At 33.9% G+C, this 21,841-nt stretch overlaps 1 protein-coding gene across 5 annotated transcripts; it reads left to right on the plus strand.

The window, feature by feature from the left end:
* The first annotated feature begins 3,487 nt into the window (after window positions 1-3,487).
* On the plus strand, window positions 3,488-20,014 carry LOC129928205 (zinc finger protein ZFP2-like). 5 transcript variants are annotated; one of them, XM_056041345.1, is made up of 5 exons: window positions 3,489-3,631; window positions 6,592-6,667; window positions 8,132-8,480; window positions 13,878-14,069; window positions 16,927-20,014. In XM_056041345.1, exons 3-5 carry the CDS (start codon window positions 8,346-8,348, stop codon window positions 19,171-19,173), a joined length of 2,574 nt encoding a protein of 857 aa, XP_055897320.1. In that variant the 5' UTR covers window positions 3,489-3,631; window positions 6,592-6,667; window positions 8,132-8,345; the 3' UTR covers window positions 19,174-20,014. The 5 variants fall into 5 exon arrangements, with proteins under 5 accessions (XP_055897319.1, XP_055897320.1, XP_055897322.1 ...); XM_056041344.1 differs by lacking the exon at window positions 6,592-6,667 and having other exon boundaries at window positions 3,488-3,631; XM_056041347.1 differs by lacking the exon at window positions 6,592-6,667 and having other exon boundaries at window positions 3,489-3,608.
* Window positions 20,015-21,841: the final 1,827 nt, after the last annotated feature.

Below are 21,841 nucleotides of genomic sequence, written 5' to 3' on the forward strand. Positions count from 1 at the left end.
GAACCAAACGAAGGTACAAAGAAGATGACATCGGATATGGTTATCTTCTGGACCTGAAGAATCTCCACTCCCTTTCTGGCTTATCTGTAATGCAACTCTGTCGAATGAGGCGCTTGTTGCAAGCAAATTGAAGAGACACTTGGGAACAAAACATCGAGCTGTAAAAGTGCAACCGAAGGAATACTTCGAAAGTATCAGGTCTCAACAAAATAAACAAGCTAAGAAACTGACGAACTACCTAAAGCTGCCAGAAAAGGGATTGATTGCAAGTTATAAGATTGCTCAGATATTAGCAAAACGCAAGAAAGAACACACAGAAGCTGAATCAATCATTGCACCAGCTTTAGCAATAGTTGTTGAGACTATCCTTGGACCCGATGCCGCCGAAAATGTAAAAAAAAAATTCCTTTGTCAAATGATACTATCTCGCCCAGAATTGAAGACTTATCGTCAGATTTACAAGATCAAATCTGCGAACACTTCGACGTGACTGACGATGAAGTGTCTGCTGTGGTCTCTTCAAGTTGATGAATCCATTGACGTTATCGGCAAAGCCCAGCTGCTAGCATTTATTCGTTTCATAAAGGATGAAAAATGCGTCAAGGAATTCTTATTTTGCAAAGACTTACCAACTAAGACCAAAGGCGAAGATATTTTCAATGTGGTGAATGAAAACATTTTGCTCTTCAAACTACAGTGGAAAAACTGTGTCAGCGTTTGCACCGATGGTTGTCCTTCATGCAGGGAAATAGAAAAAGACTCGTCACTCTTGTGCGTCAAGAAAATCCAAATGTATTAGTTGTTTACTGAATGATCCACAGAAAGCTCTTGCCTTCAAATCTTTGCCGAAAGATTAGATGACTGTTCGGGATTGTTGTTAACTTCATCAAATATCGACAGCTTAAATCCCGACTTTTCTCTCAGCTCTGTGAAGCAATGAATTCAGACTACAAATGTCTCCTGTATCACACCAACGTTCGTTGGCTCTCCAGGGAAAAAGTGTTGAAGCCTGTCGTCCAACTCAAGGCTGAGCTGATTCATTCTTGGAGGCTGAAAAAAAAAAGACTTTCAATTTTCTATTCATGACGAGATCTGGTGGGTTAAGGTGGCATTTCTCTCTGATTTATTTGACAAATTAAATTCATTGAATTTAAGTCTTCAAGGACCATCGGAAACCATCATCACGAGATCCTCAATACTGAAGTCATTTGGTGAAAAATTGTCTTTGTGTCAAAGTAAGATCTCGTAAGGAGTGTTCGACTGCTTTCCTACTTACAATGAATGTGCTTCAAATAAAGAAATCACCTCCGAAATTCTGGACACTTTGACACACCTGCAGTCAGCATTGCAGCATTACTTTCCAACAGTTGGAAGTAATGAATATGGATGGGTCAGCTATCCATTTGGAAACAATGTAGCTACAAATCTGACAACTGAAGAAGCAGAGCAGCTCATAGATTTAAAAAAACGATGCAGTTCTTAAGTCAAGTTTTGCCGAGAAAAGCCTGGATGTGTTTTGGATTTCAATCAACAAGTTATATCCTGCAATCAAAGCGATCAAAATAATTCTTCCATTGGCATCATCATTGTTTTGTGAGTTTAGATTTTCAGCACTGACTGAAATAAAGTCTAAGAAAAGAAAGAGACTTCTTACAATAGACGATGAAATGCGAGTTTGTTTGTCGGCTCTGGAGCCTCGATTAGATCGCATTTGCTCTCAAAAACAGGCACACCCTTCACATTAAATGTAATACTTAAAAACAGGTAAAATCTTTTCTTTTTTTTTTATTATTAAACAACTTATATAATTATTATTATTATAATATTATTATTATTAATAATTTATTCCTACTTCTAGGGGAATACCTGGTGGTAAGCCGAACTTACAGTTCCACCTTAATTAGTTTGTGTATTTTCTTGCTGAATAATATTATTTGGATTTTGCTTATTTCATTTCTGTTTAATGTGTAGGCTACATTGTGTATTTCTCGCTGTCGTAAGTAAGAAACATAACCATTGCATATGTGCATGTTTATATATTGCATTAAACTATGTTCACAATATTATTGCTACGTTGCTGAATCGATCATTTGACGCAACCTTGTATACAGGGCCGGTCCTAGCAATTACGGGGCCCTATGCGAAACTGATTGCGCGGGGCCTATTCTGGATAATAAGTGAAAATTAAGATTTTGTATTAGAAAATAAATTTGACTTTGAATTTTATTCAAAGTACAAAATTGCGATCAAATTTACTTAACATAACGAACCTTGTAACATATGACACATTTATATGCCAGTGACTGAAAAGTAAATAAGTTATTGGAACTTCTGATTAGGGTGAATATTCGCCAGTTTATTACATTTCATCACACGAAAGCTGACAATGCCTTTTTTTTTCTTTTATCGCGCGTAGGATTAGCGTTTTTGTCAATGAATGACACCTATAAATGACAATTTTGTTGATTTTTCAGGAGATTTTTATGAGTTTTCTGGAGATTTTAATAAATTTAGGAGATTTCTAGGAATTTTCGTATATATTTTGCAATTTGATGCGAAATGTATATGCTTGTGCATCTTATTTAATCTCTAATCTTGCTAATGTATTGGCACTGCGCTTAGAAAAGAGTTATGAATCATCTCCCCCTTTATCCATTTTATTACGAGAGTTGCGCACCTTGAATGGACACTCTTCACTCATTCAGTGCGGAGCGTCTATCCCATAGACGGTCTGTCTGTCCCTAAACGCACGGAACGTCTATCCCCGTCTATCCGATAGACCAGCGGTTCTCAAACTTTTATGCTCGGCGTCCCCTTTTTACAATCCCCCCACTCTTCTGCGTCCCCCCCCCCCGCTCACACATACAACAATACAAAAATAGACAATAACAATTCATTTTTTCGATGGTCTTTGGCCTATGCGAGACGGATCGCGCGGGGCCTAGTCTGGCTATAGGGATAAGCATAATGTCAAAAACATTTTTTTTTATTAGAAAATATTCCTACTTTCGTCTTTGCAATAAATTGTTATCAAATGAAAGCTCGCAATGCCACTTTTTATTTATTGGCACCCCAAAATGTCAATTTTGTCTATTCTTCAGGAGATTTGAAGAAATTCAAAAAAAAGATCAGGACTTTATCGTATATTTTGGCCTTTTCATGAGATTTCCTGAAGGCCTAGGAAAATCAGGAGGTCGCGAAAACCCCTGTTATTTTATATACGTTATAATGGTTTAATTTAATAATGTACACTTTCAATTAGCGCCGGCCTATGAAAGCGCGAGGCCCACTGCGACCGCATAGGCTGCAGTGGCCTAAGGCCGGCCCTGTCTTTGGCGACCTCTGGCAATTCGTATTTCGACCAACAGGCTGAGAACCCCTGCCATAGACGTTTATACCCTACCTTTGTTTTGTTGCATTTTTAAATTAAACTTTTTAACTAGCAACAGTGGAACTATTTTTACTTTATAAAAGAGTTCTTCATCCTTTGTTTACATAGGAATTAGAAGCTTTTGGCTTTATTTAGACTTAGACATTTATTTTTACTTTTTTTAAGATTTATAAAAACGTCGCCATTACTACGCTAGTTTTATCACAAATCCAGAGTGGTAATTTCATACACAATATAACGGTATATTTAATAATAGTATATTACTTTAATTAGGAATTTAGTCATTTTTTTTTTAGATTATCTTTATGATAAAATAATGATTATGATGTCATTATTATATAGATCTACATTATTTGTACATATTATATGTATCTCTAGATTCTCTAGATCAAAGCTTATGATAAATAAAAAGAAAGGAAATGGTAGATCTAGAGGAGGTTCTTATATTTTGAACACTCCATCCAATTCTCCTTTTTGAACGGGTCACTTTTTTTTTGTTTGTAATCCATTTGTTTTTATGTTTGGAGCTAAAAATGACGTTTTGGGACTGCACATGTCCAATTTTAGATAAGTTACGGTAATTTTGTTCCGTTTTTCCAAAGCAGATGGCAGTTATTTAGATTCTCTGTATCCATGTATGTAAAGCTGTTGTTTTAACCTCCCCCGGCAATTCATACCCATATAAGGGATGAAGGCTAAATTATGAGCCTGCTTAATTGTAGGCTGATGGGCATATCAAAATAAGCTTCCAAACATATTTAGAAAGATATTCCAATCACATTTATACTGTTAGCTGTTAAATAAAATTTAAAAAGGGGGTGTTCAAACAAATAATAATGAATTCAGCTTTTTCTCCTTTTTGAACACAGCAAAATCGTAATAAGAGATATTATTGGGATTAATAAATCTATTATTTTTTCAATGAATAAACTTGACCTAGATCGAGATATCTAGAATATATAACTTATGAATGAAAGAAAAAGTGCAGGCTGCTAATTTGAAGCCAGAGACCATGCCCACTGCAGGTGATCACGCCAGCAAATAAGCTGGCGGTGAGGAGAGGTATACACTCAGCGTGTAGTGTCACAAACTATCCAACAGGCAGTGGAGGGAAGGGGGAGAAAGTCATGAAAAGAATTATAAGCATCTATGGGAGGGAGGGGTGTTAAGGTGTCACAAAACGAACATCCAAATTATGAAAACAAGAAGAGGGTCCTTGGATGGGAAATAAAAGAAAGACAGAGAGAAAATATAAGTAGCCTAGTAGAAAATATCATGTTTATTAAATTAAAATAATTAAATTATAGCTCTATAATCTATATAAATTTATTTCTGTCTGTTTCTACACATAGATTATATAGGTATTTAAATAAAAAAAAAAAAAAAAAAAAATATATATATATATATATATATATATATATATATATATATATATATATATATATATATATATATATATATATATATATATATATATAAAGAGAGAGAGAGAGTATATGAGGAAATAGACTATAAATACATATTGCAAACGTGAATCTACTTCTTTGACTACAATCTAAATAATTTTTAAGTAACACAGATATAATTTATTAGCAATTACATAGTAGTGTTCAACACCGCTGCTCACTGTTCAACTAAAGGAGAAAGCCCAAAAACTGCGTTCAAAATAGGAGCATGAAGTGACCCAATTTATTTTAAAATAAAATCTTGACTATGGGTGGAAATATAAAGTAACACAGCTATTTTTATTGTCCTTTAGTTTGCAGAATAAGAATCTGCTTTCAGTTTTTTTGTAAGTTAAACCTTCACCAAATAAAAAAATAAAATAAAAAATTGACCTAGTTCCCAAAAGTCGGTGTTCAGTTATAAGAATCTACCATACATCAAATAATCATCCACTGTGGGCATTCTGATTCTTTGCCCATTTTCTTTTTTTTTTGTTTATCTGTAAAAATCTACAACATCATGGCTATGCTTCATTTTTTTTTGCTTGTCCAAGACACACCCACAATTTTTACAACTGAAGAAGCTTTATAATTGTTCTATTTATACTTCTATGAATATTGAATAGTAATAATGAAGATTTAGATCTTGATCTACATTTAGCTTAGGATGAAACAGACTTTGGCATTATTAGCATTTAGAATTAGATTTAGATAGATCTAGTATTGTGACTGTCCTTATGCTTAGGCTAAGTCTGGAATGTAGATAAAGGTTGACTGGATCTATGCTTTTATCTTTACACCTGGGTAGATCCCTATAGATCTAAGCCTAAGATAAATGAAAACAACAGAAATGGTAGATCTAAATCCAATATTCATCCACCAGGGCCTTTTCTTGGGATATTTTGTAGCAATTTTTATTTAGTATTGTTTATGGGTAAAAATCATCACTTTGAATATAGGCCTACTTATACTGGTTCAAGTTGCAATCTCTCTTGTAAGTACTCTTAAAGGTTTACTACTAATAAAAGTGAAATATAAAACTATTCTAGATCTATAATTTATTACAAAGGAATAGTAATAATGATGTAGGTCTAGATCTTAGGTATAATGAATTAGAATTTTTATTGTCCTTCATCTAGTTAGAGATTTACGCTTTGATCTCTCGCTAGCCTATGTCTTGCACTGGTCTAGTATTAGAATGAAAGATGTTCTAGGCAAATAAAAAGAAGACAAATCTAGATATATATCCCATTGGTTCATTTGTACATAATGTTTGAGTACATTTGATTGATAGATTTAGTACTGGTATCTATTGTTATTGGTAGAAATAGTGCAATATTTTTTCCCTTTTCTGACTAAAAAGCCATGTAAAAATAATAATATAATCAGTGATTCATCATCTTTTATTGACTGTTTTATTACATTTCATTTTCAAAAAGATGTCAATAGTCTAATATGATGTTTCAACAGTAATGCAAAGATCAAAATCTATATTTAGGTCTCAGAAGTTCAAAAGCTGGCATCCATTTTTTTTTAGGGTCATATTATTTAGATTATAATTTGTATCTACCATTACTTTGATACCAAATATGTTACTATAGCTTCATTGGTACTTGAATAATAATTTTTTTTTAGGCTCGTTTGGAACATTTTTTTTTTTTCCAAAAAATTTTGGAAATAATAGCTACAAAAGTCTTAATGTATACAAATTAAAAAAGGGGCAATATATAATATTAACAATATGTTACTATCCAGTGAATGATGAACAATTTGTCAGTGAACGATTTGTCGTGAACCAACCAACAACAAGTTGTCTGTGAGCGAAGAGTCGGTGAGCGATATGTTGCGTGAATGAATAGTCGCATGAACAAAAAGTTGTGATCGATTTGTCTGTGAACGAAATGTCAGTGAACGAATTGTCGTGTCCCCTGTCAATATACAGTAATAAGAAATTAATTAAATACATATATTTTAAAAAATTATTTATCTCTGGAAAATTCAAACTACATATTTATAATCTGCATTTTTTTCTGCATATTCTTAAAATATAAGAGAAACCTGATTCTGCGTATCTAGTCACGTAAACTAATATTCTAGACTAAGTCGTCTTAGTGACACACTGTAAGTGACTGATACTATATATAATATAGATCTAGGATAGATCTATACACTCTTACACCGTGTCATGAAGTTAGTTAGTGCCTTACTTTACTAGACTTAGTCACTCTTCTGTCTCTAGTCTCTACTTTCTCTAGACCTTGTGTCTAATTTCTAGATCTAGATCAGTAGATGTCTTGACTATCCAATTACTTGAATTACCCACACACAATGAATGAGCTAGAGATAAAGTAGATTCAGCTAGATGAAATATCCACCCAAACAGAACTCAACAAAACTATAGTCAACATAAGATGATTGATAAGTAGACATAACTGCCAGCAAAGCCTCTGTATGCGATGGTATCCTCACTGTTCAGATCTTCTGAAACAGTGCAAAACCACACCCAACTAACCTCTGAACTAGTCTGTACTACACTAACTGATCTGCAAATGTTGGCAAGAAGGTCCTGAATTTCATTTAAGCTTTTTTTGAGCATCGAGAGTTATATAATCATTTTCCTGTTTCCTTGCATTATCTTTCTACACCACTTCAAAATTTTTTTTGATCTTGGTTTTGTTATACACATCATATTAGAATAGATGCTCTCAAAACATCCATTTTATTTGTTTCAAGGTAATTTGAAAGAGGTGTGGTAAGTTCAAAGACATGTAAGAAAACAAATGCTGTTGTAAAGCATCTTTGAATGCTATGTATTTTGATACTGGGTCTTCTTTTAATACACTATTCTTTTCAAATTTGTCAAGCACTAGAATTTAATACTGATTTAGAGAGATAATTGTTTATTTAAGAGCGACCCGAAGACCTTTTTAAATGCTGCATCTTTGGACCACCATTGTTTTTCTCCTTTTGTATTTAAAATCATCAGTTTCAAGGATCTTTCTTTACATTTACACATACATCCATTAAGTTTGTAGAAATCTCTAAGACAGCAGCAATGTCATTCAATAATGTAAAGGATTGACACACAAGAAATTGTAACACTTGTTGTTTGTTACCTTCTAGTTCAGGATGTGTGCCTTGCACCACACAGACATTTACTGTGTAGACATTTACTGTGTTGACACTTCTGATAACCATGCTGAACATTTGTTCTATTTTCCTTGAAAGAACTAGTTGTCACCCCTATTTATTTTTTCTAATCTAACTTAATCTCTCTCATTTCTTTTTTCTTCAGTAACATTGTTAATGGACCAATTGAAGCATTGTTGAAATCCATGCTGCTAGTAAAAGGTACAAGTAAAGTACCAAATTCAAAAATATTTGTTAATACTGTTATCTGAAGAAGAAGAAGACATCAAAGTATCACTGATGGCTGATATAGAACATGAGTCCAGTCTTGACCTGGGCAATGTAATAAAACATGAGAAGAAAGAAAGTCTGAATAAAATATGTTTGATAACACAGTCATGAAATTGTCACATGTAAAAATTGAAAAGACTGAAGGAGATGAAGTAACTTCTTCTATGCAGCCATTTGAAAACTACAGCCATGATCAAACTTGTAATGTGACCCCAGGGTATCAGGTATTTCATTTCTAGTATATAGTAGGTAATACATTTAATAAAATAGTTACTAGTATAAGAAAGGTGCACAATGAGTAAAAATAACAGAAAGCTAATATAAATAATGCTTATTACATACAGAGAAATCTTAAAGTATTCTTCATCAGCCATACTAGGCAGTCCTTTCATTAATCTCATATTTCATTGGTTTGTATTTTAGTGTAATTTTAGTAAGCTAGAAAGCAATCAAAGTCATACATTTTCAATAATAAGTGAATATATAGTTAGAATATTATCGTTATAAGATTATTTGAAGTCATGATATGATAATCTCTTGAGTTGGTCTTCTATTTATTCAGAATAAATTACAAACAAAGAAGTTTATATTACAACTTCTTCTTGCATGTAAGCTTTACACTAGGCTCTATAGCCTGGTCAGCAACTAAAGCTATCATTTGTTTATAGCCGCATCAGACTGTGGACTACATTTGTCTAATGAGTAGTACCACGATGGATTATTTTATATTTACATGAATTACTGCATAGGGTGAGCTGGAAATGGGTAGTACCTTTGATGGTCCAGCATATTGCACCTTTGGATTGCCTTACTGGTCACTTTCCAACCCCTAAATCTCTCACATGTGGCTCCTAGGGCCTTGCTCTGGAAAACTGCTTCTGCTATATTATTTGAGGGGGTGGTGTTTAAACAAAGGCATAGCTGTAGACACTAAAATCAGACTGATGAGCTCACTGATCACCTTCACATTCTTACATGCCTGCGAATCTTGGAAACTGACTGCGGATCTCGAGAGGAGCATCCTAGCAATGGAATTGAGATGCTAAAGAAAGATCCTAGGTATCACTTACAAAGACTGCATCACAAATGAAGAGATTAGAATCAGGATTAATATAGTGATTGGAGCCCACAATGACCTAATCAAAAGATGCAAACTTAAACCCTATGGTCATATCACTGGGTCTTCAGGGCTTTCAGGGAGTAGTACCAGGAAAAAGAAGAGGCAGATAGAGAAAGTGATAGGAAAAAAAACATAAAAGGATGCACAGGCCTGTCATTGAAAGCAATTCTATCCAAGGCAAAAGACAAGAGAGGAATGGGAAAAGATGATCAACAGATATTGTGTGGTGCCCCAACAGTTAAAAAGACTAAGTGATAGGTGAAGGAAGTTATATTAAGTAGAAATAAGAATTTGAAATGACAAGCTTAAATCTATAATAAAAATTGATTTTGATTGATTTACTAATATTGCAAACTCTTTTGTAAGAAAGTGCATAACAATATTAGTATTTTGATTATCAAGGAGTAATGGTTGAAATATAAACTATATACTTCTTCTTCTTCTTCGTTCTCATTGTTATGTTGGAGTGTTCAGATGACTAGACCAATATATGAGATGAACTGCGCAGTGGTTTCCAAATCAGGGAGTTCTCCATATAGTTTTCTTTCTATTGGGGTGATTTGGGGCCAATGTCTTATATGGGCCTCTTGGTAAAGAGAGCAGTTTTGGAGGATGTGGTCGGCATTCTCTGGTGATACCTCACATGGGCAGATTTCACTGGTTCCAATTTTGAGCTTCCGGTACATGTGTTGTCGCATTCTGTTGTGTCCGGTCCTGAGTCGAAAGATTAGATGTTGGTCTTGTCGGGATAGCTTATAGTAAGGTCATCTTTCTTGTGATTTGGATGAGAGCTCGTCCATTTCTCATTTATTTTATTTACAATTAATTTCTTCAATTCTTCTGGATAGAGTGCAGAGTTTATTTGTGAGTTAGTTCTCCCACTCTTGGCGAGTGTGTCAGCCTTCTCATTTCCTTCTAGTTATATATGAGCTGGTATCCATTGAATAATAGTTTTTAGCTGTAGTTGTTGAGCTTTGTAAGTGCTGTTATGAGTTTTTTAATATAAGAGGAATCAGAGTTTTGCAAGCTTTGGAGAGTTGTTTTCACATCGGTTAGAAAGACAATCTGACTGTGTGGGGAACTTGGATGATTTGCTAGCATTGTAGCAGCTAGTGCTAGTGCTTCCCTTTCTGCTCTGTGACTGTCAGAGAGCTCTCCAGTTGCAATGGATTTTTCTAGTTTTCCTCCATCTGGCCATTCGATAAGTATTCTAGCTCCACCATTTGTGGTGGCTTTATGGGATGAGCCATCCGTGTAAACTCTGATCCACTGATTGCTTGGATAATTGGTATGTAGAAAACAGTTCACTATTTTCTTGAGCTCTGTTGGTCTGTAATCAGATTTTCTTTTTATGTTTTCAATATGGTCCCTTATAGTAGGAAGAGGGCTTTCGTCCCAGGGTGGAGATTCATTATAGTGTATCAAGGATTCCAGAGTAATTTTTTCAAGTTGGTGTTTCTTTTTTAGGTTTAGAGATTCCTGTATGAAATTGGTCCTTTTGAGACGTTTTTTTTTGTGCCAGTTTTGTGGATTTTTGTTATGAGTGGATGCCTCTACAAGGTTTCCAATTTAGTGAATTGGGAAAGGATTTTTATTTCTCTTCTTTCATCCAGAGAAATCAGGGCAGTGGTTTCCTCCATAGCTTTTATGGGTGTTGTTTTGATTGCTCCTGTCATTATCCTTAGACCATTATTTTTAACCTTGTCTGTTTTTCTTAGGTTTGTTTGGGCTGCTGAGCCCCATGCTGTGGCACCATATTCTAGTACAGGTCTTATGTAACTGGTATACGTCTTTTTCAGGATGTTGTGATTAGCTCCCCCAATCTGTGCCAGCTAATCTTTTCAAGAGGGATAGTCTCTGGATGCCTTTACTCTGTGTTTTATCTATTTATCTATTTCTATAAACAGAAGTTTCAGTAGTTGAAAATAAAGAAATAAAACATTTTATAAGCTTTTAGTGTTGACAATTATTTATGAAAGAATTTTGTGTCATTATATAATACTCATTAATGATGATGTACAGCTTCTTTATTTAGTGAAACATTTTTTTTTTCAATTATAGTATCTAATTGTTACTTTGGGTGTTTTTAAAAGTTGACAAGTGTTATGGTCGTAGCTCAGCACGGTGTGCATGAATAATGGTGCGAATTTGTGTAATGAATGGAAGGGATGTTTAGTTAAAAGAGTTTACACCAAGACAAAGAAGTGAAGAAAGGAGTAAAGATGAGTCAATGGCAATGAGTACCTGTGTGACGGAAGAAACGGAGACAGAGGAAAAGTTTAGATCAATAGATACAGTGGTAACAGAAAGTAGACAAACATGGAAGGATGTCGCGGTGAATGGAGTTTCTCTCACCATGTGCTGCACCAGTCGTGCTTGTTAAAAAAAAGTGTGGCTACTAAAGATTGTGTGTGGATTATTGACAGTTGAATAAAGTCACAGAATATGATCCATTTCCAATGCCACAAGCAGAAGAAATGTTTACTAAGCTAAAAAATGTAAAGATTTTTAGCACTTTGGATTTGTCTAGAGGATACTAGCAAGTACCTCTAAAACAAGAAGCTAAACCTTTATCTGCATTTAAGACACCTTCGGGCATATATCAATGGAATGTGATGAGCTTTGGCTTGGTAAATGCTCCAGCCACGTTTAACAGAATGATGGCCAAATTATTCAGCCATAGAAGAGACACAATTTGTTATTTAGACGATATATGCATTTTTAGTGAGCAATGGGATGAGCATATACAAAGCCTTGGAGAAGTTTTTAAAATTATCAAAGAAAACAATTTAACATTGAAACCAACAAAGATAAAAATTGGTGTCAGTGAAATTTCATTTTTGGGGTATAAGATTAAAAATGAGTGCATTACACCACTGGAAGAAACAGTCTCAAAAATATTGGACATTAAGGTACCAAAGACAAAGAAGCAAATTAGAAGCCTTTTGGATCTATGCAACTTTTATAGAAACTTTATCTCAAATTTTTCAGAAATAATTGAACCACTAACAAATCTAACAAAGAAAGGAAAACCTAACAATATAGTGTGGATGGAACAATGTCAAGAAGCACTGGACATAATTAAAACTTTCTTTTCTGGAGCACCGATTTTGAAATTACCTGACAATACTAAGGAATTTATTTTGGCTACGGATGCATCAACCATTGCAATAGGTGGCTGTCTAATGCAAAAATGGAATGGTGTCCCACATCCTGTTTTATATGTGAGTAGAAAACTGACAGCAGCTGAGTTGAAATATGCCACCATTGAAAAGGAAGGACTAGCTATTGTATGGTGTATAACAAAATTAGGGTTCTATCAAATGGGAGCTAAATTTGAACTATGGACGGATCTCGCTCCCATAGCCTTCATTAATACAAATAAACTAGGGAACAACAGAATAGCCAGATGGGCATTATAACTTATGGATTATAACTTTGAGGTCAGGACAATACCAGGGAAAGACAATGTGATGGCTGACACATTATCATGGTGTACCTAAGAAGGAAAAGAAATGGAAGTAAGGAAAGCAGCTAGGCCACGTCAATTTTGTTTCTGTTGGTTGGTCAAAAGAATAATGTCAGTAAAATCATTTTGGTGAGAACACAATGAATAGCAGTGTAATGAATAGACATCTATAAGAGATTGGAACATTTTGTAAATACACATATTACATGTATATGTAATCGAAGACTGTATGGATTGACGAAGCTTTGTTACATGTGTGAGGTGTCGAGATATTAATATATGATGTTATATTGAGAATTTGATGAAACCATTGTTAGAAATGTAAAATATAGTATTACAGTTACATAGTTAATTATAGTTTATAAGATTAAGTTTATAAGTTTATGAGATTTACTCTGATTGGTTCGTTGGGGAAGTCTAGACATTATACATTGGGATGGATGTAAGTAATTTTGAACCTAAAATAATAATGTGGAGAATGGTGATGTTTAATTTTGCTGTTGGAGGTTTTTTTTTGTTGTTGTTGGTTTTTACATGGTTTAAAAGAATGAGAATTAATGAAGATAATATAATTATATTGAACAGTGGTTTATAATTTTATTTGATATTTAAAATGCGTTTGATGTACATCGAACTTGGCAAACAAGGGGTGTTATGGTTGTAGCGCAGCAGGGTGTGCATGAAAAATGGTGCGAATTTGTGTAATGAATGGAAGGGATGTTTAAAAGGGGAAGCAGGGAGAAATTGACAGGAAGAGAAATGAAATGTTCGTATTTACATAACTTGTTGTAATATTAAAGTATTTATAGAGTAATAACCTGAGAGTGTATTATTATTTCGAAGAGTCTTGTGTCGTAAAAACTAGTATAATTTCAGGGTTTAATTTGTGAAATTAGAAATAAGTAGGACAGCGGAATGTTGGTGCTAATTATTTTCAATGTGGAAATTTGTTTAATATTTACATTCCTATTTATAACAAATATTTTTTTTTTGTAGTTAGTAGTTTATGAATTAAATTTCTTTGTCTTACAGGCAGATGATGTTCTAAAGCAGGAGATAAAAATGTCTTGTACTACTGAAAGTGATGAACCATTGTCCTTAGCATCAAGACTACTGGCTATGTCAAAAAAGGCAGACAGAAACTTTTATCCGGTGCCTATTATTTTGCCGAACTTAAAACTAACTGAACACATATCTGTCGCAGAACTGTCATCAATGAGTGAGGTAAGAGACTGTTGATTTTTTAAAATTAAATGCTAGAAAAGAGATATCTTAGTTTTAACACTACTGGAATCTTTTTGGCTTTGAATATTGGTATATAAAAAAATTAGGAGGTACTGTAACTGAGTAGTAAAGTGTTTTGCTTCTGAACTGAAGAGGGTACGGGTCTGAATCCTGATGTGGACTGGGATTTTAAATTTGGGAATCTTTTGGGGGCTTCTAAGTTCAGCTAAATCTAATGCATACCTGACATTAGTAGGGGAAAATTAAAGAGCTTGGTCGTTGTGCTGGCTATATGACAACCTTGTTAATTGTGAGTTACAGAAACAGATGACCTTTAAAGCTTCAGCCCTTTAGGATGACCGGTCATTTCATCATTGGTCACTTCATCTCTGGTCATACTTCATGCTTATAGCATGCTCAAGCGCTTTGGTCCAATCTCATTTGTGGACCAGTGGGGGGAGGGGGTATCTAGGAGAAGGTTATTCCGTGCTGCCTTTAGGTGCTCAGTAAATACAACTCTGCCCAAGTCGGGTGTCGAAGCTCGAGTCCCCTTCATTGGTAGCCAAGCCAAGTTCAAGCGTACTTAGCCTCTTGACCATGTATTTAGAATGTTTTTGGATATATTGGATATGTTATTAAAGAGTTTATAGAGTTCCCCCCTCCTCTTTTCATGCTTGTAGAGAAATGAAATCATATATTATAAAACAGGGTTGTATTTAGTCATATTGTTTCATTTTAATGTCAGGGATATCAATATTATCCTGTTCATATAGCGTTATGTAATGATCAAAGGAAGTAGTGGTGGAAATATGGAAAATCTTTTGAGAGATGAGAACGATTAGATTACTTATGAGCATGCCGCTGATAACTTATCTCTTGATTTTTCAATTCTTATTTAATGTGTCATTCTTTTTGTTATGTACATGAAAATAAAAATATGAAACTAGTCGACCAGCGGTGTAGAATACGATGCTATTTTGCGTGGCCTGTCTTAAGCCACTGCAACCTATGCAGCCGCAGTGGGCCCCCACTTTCAAAGGATCCGCACTTTCATAGGATCCGCACTAATTCAAGGTGTATAAATTATTAAATTAAACCATTTTATAAATTAAAACTGATTTCCTGCCCTCCTGTCAATTTACCAGGAGCTCCTGGAAATCACCAGTTTTTGCAAAATATACCAAAAGTCCTTAAAATATAAGGCAATATATAGAAAAAAATTGTCATTTTGAGGTGTCATTCAATATGGAAAACACCAATCCTATTTGGGATAAATAAAAACAGCATTATGCATTAGCCGTAATTGTGTAATCTTGTGAAAGAAGCTTCTCGCGCCTCAAACTAATAAAGAATTACTTGAGGTCAACAATTCTTAAAAATAGATTGAAACATTTGGTAATTCTTGCTATTGAGCGGGATCTATTATTATGATATACTGTATGACTTTGCTTCATGCAAGGCTCATGAAGTAATTCTGTACGTAGTAAAGAATGAATAAATGCATAGACAAATTTATTTTCTAATAGTCTTAAATTTCACTTATTGTCCGCTTCCCTACCTAAACTTGGCCCCATGAAATCTGTTTCGCATAGGACCCCACAATGCTTAAATCCGGCCCTTCTATTTAGTGACGGGTGAATATATAAGATTACTTGTTCTCTTTCCATGACTTCTTTGTCACAATGGTTAAATCGGGCCCTTCTATTTAGTGACGGGTGAATATATAAGATTAATTGTTCTCTTTCCATGACTTCTTGGTCACAATGGTTAAGTCCGGCGCTGCTATTTAGTGACGGGTGAATATTTAAGATTACTTGTTCTCTTTCCATGATTTCTTGGTCACAATGGTTAAATCGGGCGCTGCTATTTAGTGACGGGTGAATATATAAGATTACTTGTTCTCTTTCCATGACTTCTTGGTCACAAAGCTTAAATCGGGCGCTGCTATTTAGTGACGGGTGAATATACAAGATTACTTGTTCTCTTTCCATGACTTCTTGGTCACAATGGTTAAGTCGGGCGCTGCTATTTAGTGTTTCTAAAATGTTTGTTTGTAAAATGTTTTACATGTTTTGGATGTTCTTCTTAGTCCAAATCTCCTGCAGGACGAAGGGGGATGGGAGCAGGCAGGGTTTGACAGTCCAGCGCGCAAACCGCACGACCAGGCAGCCATCCGTAGCGACATGTGAATACTACTGTACTCCCCTCCTTTCGTTTTTTCATATAATAACTCTATCCACAGAAATAAGAGTGATCTTTCCTTTACTCTTTTTCTTGTCCAAACTCTTGAGCCATGAAGAGATTTATATATATATTGTTAATTTCACACTTTTTACAATGATTACTGGGTATTTGATGAAATGACCAGGAGATGAAAAGTTAGGAACCGCCATTTAGATCGCAAGGTCTGAAAGGGAACTCTTTATAAAAAGAAATTCAGCTAAATTAATAACAATAATGTTTATAGGAAGTTTTTGGAAGAGGCTAGTCTTAGTCTTATTTGGGATAAGTTTTCTATGATTGTGTTTACAATACAATAATTCACTTTAGATATATTCAATGGCACCAACAATCTTTTAGCCTTGGAAATATACAATGATTAAAATACACTGAAGAAACTTTTTTAGCTGCTTCAGAAAATTTTAATGCCTAACTGATTACTGCTTATAATAACTTTACTGCTTATATGCTTGAATTGCAGTGCACAAAATCAATATTCTTCTATTTAATGCCTGTTTAAAAATCACTTTTAGACAACTTTACCTATTCAGTGTATGAGTGGCTCTTGTTTTAAACTAACAATGTTAAATCGTGCATATTCAAATTGCATTTTATTAATACATTTTTTTTTTCATAGATAAAAATCACAAAGCAAGACAAAGAAATGACTTCAACAAATGTATTTGTAAAGGACATGAATGATCATATGGAACAAAGCCTATCCAATGAAACTGTTTCAGATAAGACCGAGAATTCTACGTGCACTGATAATCATCAAATAAATAAACTTTTTACTTGTCAAATTTCTCAAAAAAGGTTTTCTAGCTCTAAAATATTACAAAATCATGAGTTGATTCATGCTGGTGAAAAAACATTTAAATGTCAAATATGTCAGAAAGAATATTTTCATTCTTCCAATTTGAAACGACACCAAGAGACTCATACTGGTGAAAAACCATTTAAATGTCAAATATGTCAGAAAGAATATTTTCATTCTTCTAATTTGAAACAACACCAACAGACTCATACTGGTGAAAAACCATTTAAATGTCAAATATGTCAGAAAGAATATTTTCATTCTTCCAAATTGAAAAGACACCAACAGACTCATACTGGTGAAAAACCATTTAAATGTCAGATAGGTCAGAAAGGATTTACTCAGTCTTTTAATTTTAAATTCCACCAACGGATTCATACTGGTGAAAAAACATTTAAATGTCAAATATGTGAGAAAGAATATTTTTATTTTTCTTGTTTGAAACACCACCAACAGACTCATACTGGTGAAAAAACATTTAAATGTCGAATATGTCAGAAAGGATTTTCTCAGTCTCAAAGTTTAAAACTACACCAATTGACTCATACTGGTGAAAAACCATTTAAATGTCCAATATGTCAAAAAGGATTTTTTCATTCTAGTAGTTTGAAGATACACCAACTGACTCATAATGGTGAAAAACCATTTAAATGTCCAATATGTCAGAAAGGATTTTATCAGTCTCAAAGTTTGAAACTCCACCAACTGACTCATACTGGTGAAAAGCCATTTAAATGTCTAATATGTCAGAAAGGATTTTTTCATTCTAGTAGTTTGAAGAAACACCAACTGACTCATAATGGTGAAAAACCATTTAAATGTCCAATATGTCAGAAAGGATTTTCTCAGTCTTATAGTTTGAAACTCCATCAACTGACTCATACTGGTGAAAAGCCATTTAAATGTCCAATATGTCAGAAAGGATTTTGTAATTCTAGTAATTTGAAACAACACCAACTGACTCATACTGGTGAAAAAACATTTAAATGTCAAATATGTCAGAAAGGATTTTCTCAGTCTGGTCTTTTGAAGCTACACCAACTGACTCATACTGGTGAACAGCCATTTAAATGTCCAATATGTCAGAAAGGATTTTATCAGTCTAGTAATTTGAAAAAACACCAACTGACTCATACTGCTGAAAAACCATTTAAATGTTTAATATGTCAGAAAGGATTTTCTCAGTCTTATAGTTTGAAACTCCACCAACTGACTCATACTGGTGAAAAGCCATTTAAATGTCCAATATGTCAGAAAGGATTTTATAAGCCTAGTCATTTGAAAAGACACCAACTGATTCATACTGGTGAAAAACCATTTAAATGTCCAATATGTCAGAAAGGATTTTCTCAGTCTCATCATTTGATACAACATCAAGTTGTTCATTCTGGTGAAAAACCATTTAAATGTGACACATGTGGAAAAGGATTATCTAATTCTTCATCTTTAAAAAAACACCAACAGATTCATTCTGGTGAAAATCAATTTAAATGTGACACATGTGGAAAAGAATTATGTAGTTCTTCATCTTTAAATAAACACCAACTGATTCATGCTGGTGAAAAGCCATTTAAATGTCCAATATGTCAGAAAGGATTTTCTCAGTCTCATCATTTGATACAACATCAAGTTGTTCATTCTGGTGAAAAACCATTTAAATGTGACACATGTGGAAAAGGATTATCTAATTCTTCATCTTTAAAAAAACACCTACAGATTCATTCTGGTGAAAATCAATTTAAATGTGACACATGTGGAAAAGAATTATCTAGTTCTTCATCTTTAAATAAACACCAACTGATTCATTCTGGTGAAAAACTATTTAAATGTCAAATATGTCAGAAAGGATTTACTAACTCTACTCATTTCAAACAACACCAACTGATTCATACATTTAAATGTTTAATGTGTCAGAAAGGATTTGCACTTTTATATAATTTGAAAGTCCACCTACAGAGTCATACTGGTGAAAAACCATTTAAATGTGACACATGTGGAAAAGTATTCTCTCTTGCTTCATATTTGAAAAAACACTGCTTGGTTCATAAAAAGGATTTTGGGCTTTGAGAAATCTACCTCCACCACTAGGTATTAAATCACAAAAGCGGGTGATTGGACTATTGTCCTATTATTCTCAATGGATCCCAAATTTTTCCAGCAAGATCCCTTTATTAGTAAACAAAATCTTTGCTCCCCCTGAACAAGTTAAAGAAGCTTTTTAGGCTTTGTCTTTAAGCACTGATTTAATCTAATTTATAAATATGTTTATTTAGAATGTTTTTTTTTGATATATTGGATATGTTATTAAAGTTCCTCCTCCTCTTTTTATACTTGTAGAGAAATGAAATAATATATTATAAAACGGAGTTGTATTTAGTCAAATAGTTTCTTCTTGATGTAACGGATATCAATATTACCCTGTTCATATTGCGTTATGTAATGATCAAAGGCCAAAGTGTGGTGGAAGTAGGAAAAATCTTATGAGAGATGAGAATGATTAGATTACTTTTGATCATGCCTCTGATAACTTTTCTTTTGATGGCCATCTCTCAAGATATCTTTACTTGTAAATTGTTCTTTCTTGATTATGAGTGTCATTTCAAACCCAGATGTAATGTTTTATTTTTTCTAATAAACGCTGACTTCAAGAAATATGCAACAATGGCCAAGAACTTACAAAGAATGTTGTACAGCAATACGAATCTATGGATCATCTTCTGTACCTTCTATCAATAGTCAATCTTATTGATTTTAATTAACCTGCAAAAAAAAAACATTTTTTTTAATAACCTCTATATCTATAGACGTTACATTTGTATATATTTTAAATGACATTTTATTATATTTTTATTTAATAAGTCATTCTTGTTGTCATATAAATGAAAATAAATATATGAAATATTGTTAATTTGATACATTTTTACAATTGTTACCGAGTATTTGATGAAATGACCAGGAGATGAAATGATTAAGAACAACCATTTAGATCGCAAGGTCTGAAAGGGGACTCTTTATATAAAAAGTTTCAACTTAATTTATAACAATAATGTTTATATGAAGTCATCTATAAAAGTTAGCCACCAAGTGACTCATACTGGTTAAAAAGCGTTTAAATGTCACATAAGTAGAAAAGGATTCTCTAGTGCTTCACATTTGAAACAACACTGCTTGGTTCGTAGTAAGGAAAAAATCATTCGAATGTCCAAAATGTCAAAAAGGATATACTTCCTATTCCAATTTCTAACAGCATGAGTGACTTCGCTTGGAAAGTTTGTAAGTATAGTAGGCTATCGAGTTAGGTCTATAAGATAAGATAATTTTTATTGATCCAATCAAATGGAAATTCAGTTTGATTACATTGACAACCTCAGCGTAACTACTATCGCAAACAACCCGAAATCACAACATGGCCTAAAGTGTGCAGATGGGCCAAAAAACTCAACTAACCCGAAAACTCATGAAATACGCTAGATTCTAAAATTTACGCTCAATCACTACAAGAATCTAATGAAGATAATTTTCTCTCAACCGTGAAAAGCTCGCAAATTAGACTAGACTTATTATTATTAGAGCTTTCATGCTTATAGCATGCTCAGAGCGCTTTTGGTCCAATCTCATTTGTGGAGCAGTTGGGGGGGGGGGGGGAGCGTAGGCGCTCAGTAAACACAACTCTGTCCGAGTCGGGTGTCGAACCTCGAGCCCCCTTCTAGGTAGACAAGCCAAGTTCAAGCGTACTTGGCCTCTCGAAAACGCTTCCCACCGCTATTAACGCTAAATCTCTAGAATATAGTGAAGATAATTCTCTCAACTGTGAAAAGTCCGCGAATTTTAGTGATTAGATATACTTAGATCAAGGCTTTAGATCTACTGTAGATTTAACGAAAATAGTTTGCACACAGCTTTGAGAAGTCCGTAAAAGTTATTTCGACCGTAAAAGCCAGGGAAACTACATAGTTGAAAAAGAAATTCTGCTTGAAAATAAAACTCTAATAGGTCTTATACCTCCTCCACCCAAAAGCCATTATTAAGTAAGCAAATGTCAACTAAACATACAAATAGAACTATTTATTGCAGGCTCTGTTTATGAGGAGGATTTATAAGTTCAGTTAATAAAAGGAAAAAACAACACTTCCTCAAATGCACATTGACTCTAGTTACTTATAGAGTCTAGTATCTTTAAGATTTACATAGGAACTTAAATTGTACATTTACATCACAAAGAATACGCATTATGAAGGCATCTCTAAGAATGTTTCTTATGTAAAACAAGGTTACAAAGACAGTTTTTGTGGAAACTCAAAATCGGCCCCAAAAGTGGTCCACCCAGGCAGGTAAAAAGGAAGTTTTCAATATATTCAGAAAGAACATCAGAAGGAAATTCTATCAAACACAAATGATAGAGAAGAATGGAGAAATAAGGTTGACAGATCTTGTGTGGTGCCCCAGCGGTCAAGCAGACTAAAGGATAGGTGAATGTGAAGTTAGATGTGAACTTGGCCTAACTGATGTCCTTAATTGTAATGAATATCTAATTGATATGTTTTGTAAAGGGTCAATCTCTTATTCAGGTCCTCAAGAAAAAACAACAACACATTTTCGTAAAAGAAAAAAAAAGTTCAATGTACTATTTGTCAACTGCATGTCAGTTAACGCGATAATATTAACAACTACATATTAATTGTTGTTTTAAATTATGTCCAAATTGTATGCATACTAAATACCACTATATATATAT

This window comes from Biomphalaria glabrata, chromosome 9 (genome assembly GCF_947242115.1).
Source record: "Biomphalaria glabrata chromosome 9, xgBioGlab47.1, whole genome shotgun sequence".
Classification (NCBI taxonomy): domain Eukaryota; kingdom Metazoa; phylum Mollusca; class Gastropoda; family Planorbidae; genus Biomphalaria; species Biomphalaria glabrata.